Here is a 14,900-nt window from a genome sequence, read left to right on the forward strand (position 1 = left end):
CCCACTACACCCCCCCCCCCCCCACACACACACTCACACTCACACACTCACACACACACACACACACACACACACACTCACACACACACACACACACACACACACACACACACACACACACACACACACACACACACACACTCTCACACACACACTCACAAAGCCATTAGTTGAGTGAGTGTGTGTGGGGGGGTGAAGGGGCCGCATGTGGGCTATGCGAGCAGAAGCTACACTGTTGCCAAGTGAAGCGTATTATACAACAAGAAGCAAAGGAGTGCCAGAGAGATAGAGAGAGAGGGAGAGAGAGAGGGGAAGAGAGAGGGAGAGAGAGAGAGAGGGAGTGTGGAAAAAGTAGCGTCTCAAACATTAGTGGCATTTCATTTTACATTGCTGACAGTGTTGAGTGGGGACGGGTCAGTGGCTAAGACAGGAGCACTGTGGTAATGGGGCACTAAATGGACTTCTTCCTTTATCACTCGCCTACACACACACACACACACACACACACACACACACACACACACACACAGAGGTAGGCTGGGGACTGTCATGGAAACCAACCACTGCCTGCTGAATACAGTAATACTGGGAGGTTAACTTGACCTCCACTGACAAACTTCCCCGAAGTTGAATGTTCATTAAAACATAATAAACGTGGAGGTGGGAGGAGAGGGGGGAGGTGGGGGGCTGCCCAACTCTCTTTCTCTTGGAGGGGGAGAGAAAAAGAGGCACTGCTGCTGATGTTCTGACATGAGTTTGATCATTCATTTATTTCTAGAATGATCACTGCTGCTGCTGCTGCTGCGGCCACCACCCTCTCCCCCCACACTGTCTCCCTTTTTAACGCGTGGCTCATCCTCAGATCCCAATCGCTCTCCTCCTCCTCTGTCAGGATGAAAGCGATGACTCACTTGCTTCTGGTGCGGGAGATGAGAGGGAGATGGGAGAGAGATGAGTCCCTCCCTCTCAACCTCCCGCTCGTACTCTCCTCTAATTCCAGGGAAAGGCAGGGAAGGCTTGACTTTTATTCCTGGAAATGGCTGAGGGATGAGGGTCGTGTCACGCTCTTAAGAGCAGGGGTCTGTCAGGGCCCGGCACACCTGAGATAAAGCTTTATTGCCTGCTGGGCCCATATGAGCTGCTTATTTCCCACTCCCACTCTTATTTATATGAGGGACACAGAGTGCTTAGCTTGCTGTCTTTCTCATCCTCTTGTGTGTGTGTGTGTGTGTGTGTGTGTGTGTGTATACACAAGCTAGCAAGTGTGTGTGGATGGTGCTGCTGAATGGTAATTGTTTTGTGTGTCTATGTATTTTGTAAAGTCTGTGTGTGTGTGTGTGTGTGTGTGTGTGTGTGTATGTGTTAGGAGAAAGAAGATATTTCTCTGCCTTGCCTGTATGTCAGGGCTCTGTTCTCTATGTGTGTGGACAAGCGTGTCGGTCACAGGCCTGAAGGAACAATGACACAGCCTCAATCTCTTTTTCTCTCTCTCTCTCTCTCTCTCTCTCACAGTCTGAGTCAGGCCAGCGGGGGTCCAGCAGAGACCGTCTGAGTTCCGAGGCCAACCTCCCCCAGGAGAAAGGGGGCCCCTCCGTGCAGGCACACCTCATGGGAAGCCCGTACGCCTTCAGCCTCACCCCCGGAGGAGTCATGTCCGATGCCCGATTCCAGCCCCTCAAGTAAGCGTCACCCCATGCCTGAGTCCTCCACACCTTACAAACACAGACTGCCACCTTTGTCATCTCACAGACTCATCCCATGGTCTTCTCCTTATTGTCCCTTGATGAGTCTTCAGATAGCATAACATAGGCTTGGTCTGAAGGGCTTTTCTGTGACTATGGCCCTTTTTCTAAAAAAGGCATTGTGGAAATGAAATTGAACTGAAATTGGATTAGGCTCAGCAGTAAGCTCCATAGCAACCTCCCAGACTACACTCTGATCTGAACTGGTAGAATAAGCTGCTGGTAGCACCCAAGGTCATATGTTCAATTCCCAAGAAAGGGAAACACTTCTGTAATACTCTCCTATTCACTATATAAGCCATTTTGTGGTCAGGGTGCTGATAATTGACTTTAATTGGTTTCATTGTCTACAAAATATAAATAACCAATCGTCTTAAGCCCACACCATCTCACTTCTTCTCTCCTTGTCTTCCCCATAGCCTGCCCAGGCAGATGGCCCATGGAGTGCCCCCTGGTGGTGTTCCTGAGGAGTACCTGCGGGGCTTCCGGCCCTACGCCACGGCTGAAGACCTGCGCATGCCCTCCCTGCCGCTGGGGCTGGACCCCGCCACTGCAGCCGCCGCTGCGGCCTACTACCACCCCGGTTACCTACCCCACCCCTCCTTCAACCCGTACAGGTTAGCCCCCCTTACAACAGGCGCCATCAGCTACAGATTAAAAGGATAAATAACCATATCTGTGTAAAACGAAATTGTATGTGTTTTGTAGCTTTGCGTGATTTCTAGATGGGTATGAATAGGATGAATTATGATATGTTGTTGCTTTTCATACCGTGTGTGAGTGTGCGTGAGTGCGCGCGTGCGTGCGTGCTGGCTGCATTGTTGTTGTATGTGTCTGTGTATGTTTGAGGCTTCGGCCGCAGATGAGCTGTGACTGGCATGTCTCCTAGATTAGGATGTGGGTGTATGTTTGGAGAGAGATGGAGAGAGTTTGTGAGCGTGCATGACGGTGACTGTTGCTCATGACAAGTGCCCATGTAATGGCTTTAATGATAGGGTGAGCCATCAGACGTCGCACAGCACCAACACACACACACACACACACACACACACACACACACACACACACACACACACACACACACACACACACTCAAAGACACCCAGACACAGATGAACACACGGACACACACAAACACACACACGCGCAGAGAGCCTCTGATTTAGGTCGTCTGGCAGGATGGCGCTGATCTCATTAAGACAGAGATTGACACTAATGTGTGGGAGTGGAGGCCGAGAGCGTGCAGGTTAATGAAGAGTTCACAGGAGCAAACTCACCACGAGACTCTAGGGGGAGCCACTGGCACTCATACGGCTGTCTTTTCCATCTCTCTTCCCCCCACCCCCTAACTTCTCAATCTGTGTGTCTCTTTTCCTCTCTCTTTCTTTCTTTATCTCTATCGTAGGATGGATGAAGCGTTCTGCCTGTCTGCTCTGAGGTCGCCGTTCTACCAGTTGCCAGGAGGGGGAGCCATGCCTCCTTTGCATCCCTCGGCGGTCCCCTTACACCTGCCGGGGGTGCGTTACCCAGGCGACATGTCCCATCCTTCCCTTTCCAGTCTACAGTCAGAACGTCTGTCAGAAAGGTAAACACACACACAAAGACATACATTTACCCGATCAACTACCCTGGATACAGTATAAGATGAGACACCGGCAAATACTGAAGTGCCCAGGATGTAAGAGCATCCTCAGGACCAAAAGATTTGACCTCCCTCAGTGTTTTCATGAGTTTACAGTTTTCCCACCATCAATGTTTGTATCCTCCTGAGGGTGTGTTGTTTAAGCTGTTTTCTCTCCCTCCCTTTCTTTCTCTTTCTCTTTCTCTGTATCTCTGTCACTCTCTCTCCTTCTCTCTCTCTCTCTGTATCATATTCCCCCACAGGCTCCAGATGGAGGACGAGCTCCGGCGGGAGAGGGAACGCGAGCGCGAGAGGGAGAGAGAGAAAGAGAGGGAGCGGGAGCTCGAGCGTGAGAAGGAGCGCGAGCGTGAGAGGGAGCGCGAACGCGAGCGGGAGAAAGAGCTGGAGCGCGAGCGTGAACGCGAGCGAGAGAGGGAGCGCGAGAGGGAGAAGGAGAGGGAGCGCGAGAGAGAAAGGGAGAGGGAGCGCGAGAGGGAGAAGGAGAGAGCGGCGCGGGAGAGGGAGAAGGAGCTCCAGATGTCCAAGGCCATGGAGAGCCACTACCTCGCCGAGCTGCACGGTCTCAGGGGACAGGAGGAGAGAGCCAAGCCCGGAGAGAGACTCACCCCCAACAGAGCCGGTACACACTCACACTCACACTCACACTCACACTCACACTCACACTCACACTCACACTCACAAACACAAACACACACACTTGTAGAGCTCTCTTTCTGTGTACCCCTGAATTATGAAACACACACAAAAACGCGCGCTTCTTGCAGTGGAAAGAAATATAAATAGAAATATTTCTTCTTTTATGCTTGAAGGCAGAAGGCAGACTTCCACATCCACATCATTCCAAACATAATCTCACTCAACAATGAATGTACACATTCAACTTTCAAATCCCAGCTCTGACCGTGGTTTCTCCCTCCCTCTCTTAACAGATAAAACCAAAGAGTCCACACTGGCCACTCCCAAGCCCCTGCAGCCTGGACTGCACCCCTCCTTAGGTTCGGCCCATCTGGGCGTACCTGGCCTGGTTCCCTCCCACGCCATGTTCCTGGGGCCTCCTGGGGCCCATGGCCCTGGGGTCCTCACAGCATTGATGCTGCAACAGCGCAACAACGAGGAAGAGCGCTGGCTGGCCCGCCAGAGGAAGCTACGGCAAGAGAAGGAGGACAGACAGTACCAGGTGTCGGAGTTCCGTCAGCAGGTGCTTGAGCAGCACCTGGACCTGGGCAGACCCGGAGAAGGGGCTGATCTGAGGATAGAAGGACACAGGTAGGCACACAAACACACACACACACACACACATACACGCAATACACGCAATACATCTGATTTATAGTTTTTGATCATATAAACCCCATTTCCATATGGTCTCTCTATGGGGTGATTTTAAAGTTTGGAATTGAAGTCAAGACTTCCACTCAAATGGGTGAACAGCTTAAAGGTGGATCAAAACCCAATGCTTTTTTTACTTCTCTGTGACACTTTTAATTTTGTTTGCTTGTAGCGTGGCTTTAAATGGGATTGAAAGACGTAGCACTGCGTGGTGCATTGTTGTTGCAGTGTGCAATGGTTGACCCGCAGTTAGGGATGGGAACCGAAACCCGGTTCTTGTTTAGAACCGGTTCCTAATGAGCCGAATCTTTGGAATCGTTAGCCAAATTCAAAACCGGGTCTGTAAACGGACCTCTGTGCCGTTTGCGCATGCGCGAACCCTTTAAAAAATCAGACCGCAGCAGAAATGGCAACTAGACAGAAGCGATCTAAAGTGTGGCTTTATTTCACTCGAACAAATGCAAACATGGTCACTTGTAACGTCTGTAAAACATGTATTTCGTCAAAGGGAGGAGGTACATCTACTATGAATAAGCACTTGAGCACACAACATGGTATTAAATTACAAGATTGTCATGTTTTTGACTAACTAACGACGGCGCTTCATCCCTAACTTACCAAGGTAAACTCCTCAAACTGTTTTATCATAACGGTGTTACTCGTGTGTTATCAGCAAACGTTTGCGTTGTCGTGTTAACCATAACTAAACTTAGCATTTAATTGCTTAACAGAATGGGCGATGTTGGACATGGTCATATAACGTAGGCTAGCTTAGCTGTAGAATCTTCTATTTTCAGCCGTTGGCTTGAGGCAGAGGCAGTGCTTGCCTCCCCTCTGTTGGTTCTAGAAAGTTTGCTGATAACACACGAGTAACACCGTTATGATAAAACATTTTGAGGACTTTACCTTGGCTTGGTAAGTCAGGGATGAAACGCAAAAGACTCCGTTAATAATGGCGTTGCCTAGAAACGCGTGCAGCTCCCTAGATATGGATACGTTTCTCTTTCAATTCAGTGGCAGCAATAGTTAAATTTTAAATATACTGAGTGCCTAGTTTGCGAATCATCTTTGTTCAAATACGTATGTGAGGCATTGTGTGCATGATACAAGTAAGTATGTTTCAGTACGTTATTGTGTTTGTAGTGGGTTCTACATTGCTATTAGAAGCGTTAAGCATAATAGTTCGCAATTAGCCATACAACCAAGCAACCTACAAGAAAATATACAGTCCTTCAGTTTACTCAATAACAAGGGCTTCATGTCAGATCAGACAATTCAACGATTTTGTTAGTGCCATTTTATTGCCAGATTTAGTTTATCTCAAGAGTGCAATGAGGGAGGGGTTTAGATTGGACTAACTTAAACTAAACCTGGATGCATTGTAATGTTCCAACAATTATGAGACATTTCCTGAGGTATATCTGCTCTGGAAAAGAAAGATCAGTAGGTAGCAGAGGAAGGGTTGTATAGGGGTTGTTTGCTATTTCACTCATTCACTCATACACTCATCTATACAGTATAGATGAGTGAAATAGCAATCAACAGTGCTCTGCAATGTCAATGTATAGCTTTAGAGTTGACACTCTCACCACATATGCATTTAAATATTGTTGTTTTATATTTAGTGGCAAGAATGTCTGTTTTTTAATAAAAGTTTTTGGTTATTTATGTAAACATTCTGTTTAAGGTGTGTGCAGCATTCTAGAAATTTATATAAAAGAACATTAATGTAAAAAACCCGTTTGTGCTCTTTTTTCACCCCTTACCCAATAAGAATCGATAAGGAATCGAATCGATAAACAGGAATCGATAAGGAACCGGAATCGTTAAAATCGTAAAGGTTCTCATCCCTACCCGCAGTAGCTGCTTGTAACGTTTTCACGGGAGTCTTCATATTTTTCCCTCAGAAAAAAAAGCAACTGTCAAGTGGTGGAGTGAAGAGGCACTGCTTGCCTTCATCCTCTTTTGTTCCAAGTCATCTATGATCCCTAGCAGCACTGTGGGAGTTTTTAGCTCCGAGGAAGTAGTTTTATCGCTCGAAAGCGCGCCAGGCGCTGTGTTGTCTTGCCGCACGTCACCAGTGACACTTTGAGCATGGTGTGCGGGCCGTCTCCCCCGATGCTTGCATCCCTTTGATGTGCCTCCAGACGGAAAGGAGGAGAGGAAAGGAGGAGAGGAGGGGAGGAAGATGGGTGTCTGAGAGGGGGGTTGTTTCATCTCTTTGTTTTGGCGACATCCTCTGAAATGTGACAGCTCCTGCCAGCCTGTGATGTGGACAGCAGCGAGCGAGCCAGGTGCTGAATTTGAAGTTGTCATGGCATTCCTGTAAAACGCTGCCAACTATATACGTTCTATTTCAGCGGGAAGGCGTTTGCATAATTGAATAGACAAAGTGTGAGGGCCGTGGCCTGAACAGCACAACTCAACAACACAACCGCCTGGCTGAGGCCGTATCTGAGGCCGTATCTGAGGCCATATCTGAGCATCATAGTTGCTATGGCGTACACTGTTCCTTTCCTTACCACTTCCCGTCCAAACACACACACACACACACACACACACACACACACACACACTCACACACCTTCAGTAATCCTCCCAGCCCCCTGTGCTCAAAGCTGGGCATTTTTCCTCCCTCTCCCCCTGTGTAACGGGAGCCGTTTGGCCCTGGCTTTGCTCCTGCATTAGTAGGTCAGCCTCTAATGAACGGCTTTAGCGCCGGCTGTGCTTGCATGGAGGAGCCGGGCTGATAATTACAGAGGGCCCCCCCCCCACCACACACACACCCCTAACCCACCGACCCGCCCGTCTCCCTGCTCTCGGCCCCCGCTGAACCCCGCCGCTCAGATAGGCGGCCCACGGAGCGCGCTCAGATGAGATTATCTGATCGCAGAGGAGAGAGACAGAATGGGATTGAAGCCTAATTAGCCAGCTTTGTAGAATTACTGGGATGAAGGAGGGAGGCAATGGAGGTAGCGGAGGACAGGAGGAACTGAGCGAGAGAGAGAGAGATGGATAGATAGAGAGAGCTTACAGAGGAAGTTTCTTTTGCACCTTGTTTATCTCTCCATCTCTGTGGCCTTGTAGTCCTTGTTTGCACTGGGATCTCTATGGGGTGGGGTCAGTGAAGGTGATGGCCGCTCAGTCTGACAGCAGGGCGGTTAAGATTTTGTGCTGAAGACGAGCTCTGTGTGGTCTGAACAGCACAAATCCCTCCGCTGCACATGGGCTTTCAGCCTGCGCTCTGATAGAGCTTGCCCTAGAGCGTGTGTGTGTGTGTGTGTGTGTGTGTGTGTGTGTGTGTGTGTGTGTGTGTGTGTGTGTGTGTGTGCGCGCGCGTGTGTGTGTGTGTGTGTGGAGAACAGTCATCTAAAGTGTTATATCACCTCCGATCTCACTCTCTCTCTGTCTCTCTCTTGTTTCTCTTTAGACCTGTGTCAAACCACCATGATTCGTGCGGTCGTGACGGCCGGGACTCCCACCCTCACCTGGGTGCCCCTCCGCCCCTTATCTCCCCCAAACCCCAGCCTCGGGAGCACGGACCCCCACACCACCCCCCACCGCCCCCAACCACCCTCTGGAACCCAGCCTCCCTCATCGAGAGCCCGTCGTCGGACTCGCGCCGCACCATCGCCCACGACCCCCCCGAGCTCAGCCGGCCCCACTTCGACATCAGCCGGCTGACCTCGGCACACCTACCCCAAGGCTCCAGCAATGGCTCCTCCGGCAAGTCCGAGAGGCCGGAGGACGGGCCCCGCGGCGGCAGGAAGGACGGCATGGACAGATACCCCCACATGCGGGGGCCACTGACAGCCGGCTGCTTCCCGGAGCCGGGGGCCTACCTGGCCGAGTTGGAGAAGTCCACGCAGAGCTTCCTGAGCCAGCAGAGGTCGGCAGTGAGCCTCACCAGCCAGTACGGGGACCTCAGCGCCTCGCTCAAAGCCGCCGCTGTCGCCGCCGCTGCAGGGGGACCCTTCAAGGGCCTCCTACAGGGGCCCCCTCCGCCGCGGCTGGGGCCTGAACCGGCGCTGCTGTATGACGAGTTCTTGCAACAGCACAGGAGGCCCGTCAGCAAACTGGATATGGAGGAGAAGAGGAGAAGAGAGGCCAGGGAGAAAGGTGAGGAGCAACTAAGAGCATTCTCTTTTGGGAAGAAAAATATTTACATTTCATATTTTCAGCTGCAACAATCATTCTCTTAATTTGCCCCACATTCGTACAACCACCTCTGTAATATTACTGATGCCTCTGTTCCCCAATGATGAACAAACCCACCCACAATGAATTAGTCCTTCCTCTCTTCCCACACACAGTCCATAAGTGCCTGTTGTGTCTGTGAGTTGTGCTCTAATGGCTCCTCTGCTGTGCAGGTTATTACTATGAGCTGGATGACTCGTATGATGAGAGTGATGAGGAGGAGGTGCGGGCCCACCTGAGGAGGGTGGCAGAGCAGCCGCCCCTTAAACTGGACGAGTCCACTGAGGTACGCTACACCTCCAACGCTTTCAAGTCGTGTGTGTGTGTGTGTGTGTGTGTGTGTGTGTGTGTGTGTGTGTGTGTGTGTCTGTGTAGATGAGAGACAGACACATTCATAGATGTGTGTGTGTGTAAGTATGTATAGGAGAGAGACAGACAATCACATTCATAGATGTGTGTGTGTCCTACACTATGTCTCACCACCATATAATTCAGTGTGTCACCCTCTCTCTGTCCCACAGAAAGTGGACTTCCTTAAGCAGTTCGGCCTGACCACACAGTCGCGGCGGGACGAGCTGCTGCAGCAGAAGCGGCGGAAGAGGCGGCGCATGCTCCGCGAGCGCAGCCCCTCGCCGCCAGCCGTGCAGAGCAAGCGGGCCGCCGGCACCGGCAGCCCTGTCGCACCCGCCAGTCAGCTCAGCACGCGCTTCACCCCCGAGGAGATGGACAGCACCCCCCAGCTGGAGGACAAGATCCGGTTCCTCACCACGTTCAGCCTGTCCCACGTCAGCCAGGAGCAGAGGAGAGGTGAGGGGTTACTCTCTACCTCATGCACATTCACACACACACACACACACACACACACACACACACTTCACAGGGGGAACTCTGCCCTCTATCTCACGCAGATTCACACACACACACTTCACAGAGGGAACTCTGCGCTCTACCTCATGCAGATTTACAGACGCACACTTCACAGAGGGAACTCTGCAAGTTCATGCACAATACCTCCATTTGATTTGCATTATGGCGAAATAGACTGCAGTGGATGACAGGATAGTCTCTCTGGCTGAAGAGCTTCTTTAGGGTAGGTGTATACAAACTCTAGCACGGACTGCTGGCACAGAACCAATTAAGTTGAGCCTTTTTGAGGCGCTACTCTGAGGAATCTAACTGTATTAACCTAGATGATGCATTAGCCTCGTACCCCAACATAAAGGCCTGTTTAACCACACACTCAAAGGTCAAAAACATGTAATTAGCACTTAACACCACCACTACATTCATGTGCCTTTAGCGCTTGTCTTTCTGTTTATGTCTTATTAGACACACACACATATGGAACATATGGCAGAATATTGTGTGTGTGTTATAGTAAAGTTGTACATTTGGCAAAATCTGGTGTGTGGGTTTTGGTGTTACGCCCTGTGTGTCTCGTTTGTTTGCTTTGGTTTCTTTTCATGTCAACCAGACCTCTGCAGACAGACACTCCGCACACACCAATACACACACACACACACACACACACTTTACCTCCTCCTGCGGAGTGCAAGTAGCAGTGTGAGTGGGAGCTGGCGGCTTATCCTCTGTTAAACCCAACCGGATTTACCGGATGTTTGCTGCAGATGGCTGTGTGTTCGCCTCCCACACTCACAGAAGGGGGCCCGTCGGCGTGTGTGCGCGTGTGTGCACTAGGTATCATGTTGTACCTAGGGATGCGTTCCATACACACTCCCACACACTCCTTGTGTAAGAGCCAGAATCCTCCAATGGAGAGGGAGAGAAAAGGAGAGCGAGAAAGAGAAAGAGGAAAAAGAGAGTGAGAAAGAGAAAGAAAAAGTAATTCCGCTGCCCTTTCTCCTCCCCATTTTTAAAGCCTACCATGGCATTATCTTTAATCCTGCAGATAATGAGCGCGTGGTGGAGCTCCTGCAAGCTATCAAACAGAAAAGTGTGACTCTGGATACACTGCGACACAACTCCCAGCCACTGTGCAAGAGCCCCTCTGCCTATCACTCTGGTGAGCACTCACACACACACACACACACACACACACACACTTACACAAACTCACACACACACACACACTTTCTCATAAGCTAGGCAAAATAATGCTTGTGTTAGCTCTTACATGTACATTCACACATTCACCAATGGTCACGCCCGAGCGCCACCACTTCTTTTCACACAGCGGCGCACTTTGCCATGTAATCACAAATAAGCTCACACACTCACAAGCCGACGCCACCATAGCTGCCAGCAGTCTGATAGAGCGGTACATTTTCAGTCATGACAGCTCCAGATGTTCAGAGCCTTCCCCTCCACTCCTCTCCCCTCTCTTCCCTCTCGTTTCTCAGAGGAGTGTGAACCCCCCCCCTTCCCTGTCCTATAAATCTTACAACATGGCAGTAAGGCCATGAAGGCCATCCTCACAAGACTCACAAATGAAAGTCCTCCAGTTAAAGTCTTGCACAATCCCGTATTTCATTTCTTAACATTTTTTTCAACATCTTTATAGATGCAATGGTAAAGTTGTTGGTTGGGGCCTATGGGAACATGTGTCTCATTATCCTTGCTCCATACCTAGTGATGCATGAACCATACACCTCTCGCATAATGACAGTGTGCAAATGAGCTGCGAGTTACCGTATGTATGGTGTGGCTGCAATTCTCTGCATTGTTTTAGTTGAAGCGAAGGGTAGTTCATTGGTAAACTTGATTTCAACTATACCATGATGGTAACATTTGAACTAGTTTCACTCTGATTTTTGGTTACAGGAGAAGGATGTGTGTTCTCTACTGTGCTCGTTGTGTAAATTGAGCAATGGAGGATTTAGATGTTAACTTCTCAGTCTATGTTACCCTATGATAGACTCAGCCTCTACCCAGACACCAGCCGAGTCAGAGGACGCTCACGGTGCCAGGGCCACCAGCCCCTCACCCGCCCCTGGGGGACGCACCCAGCCAGCCGACCCCACCACTACCCTGGAACAGCTCAAGCACTCGGCAGACCCCCTGAGACCTAAAGACCCCAGCCTGTCCTCCGCACTGCCCGACAAGGCCAGGGGGAGTGACGGTCCCTCTGCCAAGAAGTCCTCCAGCCTGCTGAACAGCATGCGGCCCCCGCCGCACCCCAAGGACGGCCCGGCCAGCCTCAACGGCAGGGTCAAGCCCTGGGAAAGCTTCACGGCCGAGGAGTTCGCCCAGCAGTTCCATGAGTCTGTGCTGCAGTCTACCCAGAAGTCCCTGCAGAAGCACAAAGGTACGTCATTTTGCCTGATATCATTCTATTATGGCATAATTTACAATACCGCACTACTACACAACTACATGGAAGCAATGTCTTCGTCTCCCAGCACTGCTCTAACAAATCCCCTCTATTGTGGACCTGTATTTCAGCTTATAGAGCTTGACATCACCAGTAACAATATCAAACAAATGTTTCATCAATAGACAGTTATTCATTACCAATCTGTGTTATCCCTTGTTGGTCTACCAGGGGGCACCTCTGTGATCTCTGAGCCCAACCACGCCCTGGACTCCTCGGTGCACTACAACATTCCAGAGCTCCAGAGCGCTCCGGGCCGCTCCGCCTCTTCCTCCTCCTCCTCCTCCTCCCACCACCCTGCCCATCCCCATAGCCACCAACACCCCCACCCCCATGCCCACGCCCACGCTCACGCCCATGCCCACACGCACCCGCATTCGCATCCCCAGCCCAACGGCCCTCCCTGTCCCCTCATACCGCGTCCGGAGCCCCGCAACGAGCTCTCAGCCGACGAGGACTCCGACGACGAAGAGTATGAGGATGAGGAAGAGGCTCCTACGCCCAAGTGGCAGGGGATAGAAGCCATCTTTGAAGCCTATCAGGAATACATTGAAGGTAAAGGTTTAATTTGAAAAAATCAAAGTGAATTTTGTGTTTTGAACACCAGAGGGCACTGTACAGATGCATAATTACAGAGCTTTTGATGTTATGCACAAGCACACTCAGTTTTGGCTGCCGTTAGGTCTTGCATTTCCAGTTATAATGAAAATGACATTCATTCAGTCTCTAAAAGCTGCACACAACTGCAGTGTTTTTGTTTATGCCTAAACAGTAATTATGGTCTGATACACACACACACACACACACACACACACACACATATACACACTCCCGTGTGTGTTCTCTGTAGCTCTAATGAGGCAGTGTGTGCTGGCTGGCCCTCCGCTGCCTCTCTGCTGATTAGCTTGTGTGGGAGTCTGGGAGTATCAGTGCCCATGCAAATGAGTGCCCAGGTCATTCCCTCAGGCTAACTCTCTCTCTACTTCTCTCTTTCTCTCTCTCTCTCTCTCTCTTCCTCCCTCTCTCTCTCTCCATCTCCCCCCACCCCCCCTTGCCTGTCCATTCTTCTTGTTTCCACAGAGCAAGGCATTGAAAGGCAGGTCCTGCAGAGCCAGTGTAGGAGGCTGGAGGCCCATCATTATAACCTCAGCCTGACAGCGGAACAGCTCTCCCACACCATGGGGGTAGGTCCTCTCTCTCTCGCTCTCTCTCTCTCTCTCTCTCTCTCTCTCTCTGCTTACACACAGTACATTCAGATACACACACACACACACACACACACACACACACACACACACACACACACACACACACATCTCTCGTATTTCTCTGTTTCACACACAATGGACACACAAACAGAGACACACACACACACACACACACACACACACACACACACACACACACACTTCACCTCTGTCATTGTAACTGGCATGCCATCTGTTTGTCGATCCTTTGTCATCTCTGATTACATTGGTGAGCAACGCCCAGATTGCTTCATCAAGCTTTGGCAATAATGAGATGATATGTTGACATCCTCAGATAAATGACTTATGCATCCTAGGAGAATATGTTTGTTTACCAACACGGTCTGTCAGAGACTTTTACATAAGTATCTTTTATTGGACTTTAACTGCCTGTATGAATGGTAGGGGTTGAAATTGTACATGATTACTGTTATGTAATCGTCTCTCTATCTACACTCTATCTATTTCTCTTTCTCTCTATCTACACTCTATCTATTTCTCTTTCTCTCGCTCACTATCTCTTTCTTTCTATTTTTCATTCTCTTCGGTTTTCTCAGGAGCTGATGGCCCAGAAGCAGAAGCTTGCCTCCGAGAGGGAGAAGCTGCAGGCGGAGCTCGAGCACTTCAGGAAGTGCCTGTCCCTTCCACAGCCCCACTGGTCCAGGGCTCACTTCAAGGGCTACCCCCCCAGGTGACACCCTTCCCCAGCCCCAGCCTACCCACCGCACCCCCCACCAACCACCCCAACGCCACACTCCTGTCCCCAGCCCTCTGACCTCAACCAAGACATGGACCCCCCAGGATGGAGAAGGACAGATAAAGAAAGAGAGGGAGGGTAGACGGTGCGGATTGGCCACACAGGAAAGGACAGAAAGCTGGAGAGAGCTACCCATGCCACTGACCAACACGTAGGGGGGTCATAATGAGCATGTATGTAAAGTGATCAAAACAGTGGAGTGATCATCTGGGACTTCACTGTCTATATATGCCCACTCAAAAAAACACACCGACACACTCGTGTATGCTTTGGGGTGGTGGCTCTATGTGATGCTGTTTATACCTCTGCCCCAGCTATGGCACCTACCCTTAGGGCTTCCCCCTTTGAACCTAAAACTGAATAATATGGGAGAAACCGATCCAAAATGGAGGTCCCATTCCCTCTCCCAGCATCAGCCCTAGCCAACGCTACCCTGTGTAACACCAGGCCTGTCTCTGCCGCCCCCTGTTGGTCTAAACAAGCTTTCAACTGGAAATGCACTTATATGAGAAACCCTGAAGAACTACGAACTACCTGGAGGTACTGTGTAACAACAAAGGAACTCTTTTCAAATTAGGGAAAGAACTTACCAGAAAAAAGAGAGAAATGCACACTTTTTGGAAAGAATAAAGGAAATGTTTTATTTCAAAGTACA

At 50.2% G+C, this 14,900-nt stretch overlaps 1 protein-coding gene across 2 annotated transcripts in view; it reads left to right on the forward strand.

The window, feature by feature from the left end:
* gse1b (Gse1 coiled-coil protein b) overlaps positions 1–14,789 on the forward strand; it is a 172,331-nt gene extending 157,542 nt beyond the window's left edge. For both annotated transcript variants that reach the window (XM_080843156.1, XM_080843155.1), the window contains exons 4-16: positions 1,513–1,679; positions 2,162–2,359; positions 3,148–3,327; positions 3,627–4,003; positions 4,314–4,650; positions 8,144–8,832; positions 9,084–9,196; positions 9,432–9,717; positions 10,820–10,933; positions 11,786–12,175; positions 12,413–12,796; positions 13,322–13,425; positions 14,046–14,789. In XM_080843156.1, the coding sequence (XP_080699282.1) occupies positions 1,513–1,679; positions 2,162–2,359; positions 3,148–3,327; positions 3,627–4,003; positions 4,314–4,650; positions 8,144–8,832; positions 9,084–9,196; positions 9,432–9,717; positions 10,820–10,933; positions 11,786–12,175; positions 12,413–12,796; positions 13,322–13,425; positions 14,046–14,183 (3,477 nt within the window). In that variant the 3' untranslated portion in view covers positions 14,184–14,789. The remainder of the gene's footprint in view (positions 1–1,512; positions 1,680–2,161; positions 2,360–3,147; positions 3,328–3,626; positions 4,004–4,313; positions 4,651–8,143; positions 8,833–9,083; positions 9,197–9,431; positions 9,718–10,819; positions 10,934–11,785; positions 12,176–12,412; positions 12,797–13,321; positions 13,426–14,045) is intronic.
* Positions 14,790–14,900: the final 111 nt, after the last annotated feature.

Source organism: Sprattus sprattus (genome assembly GCF_963457725.1).
Source record: "Sprattus sprattus genome assembly, chromosome: 8".
NCBI classification, from domain to species: Eukaryota; Metazoa; Chordata; class Actinopteri; order Clupeiformes; family Clupeidae; genus Sprattus; species Sprattus sprattus.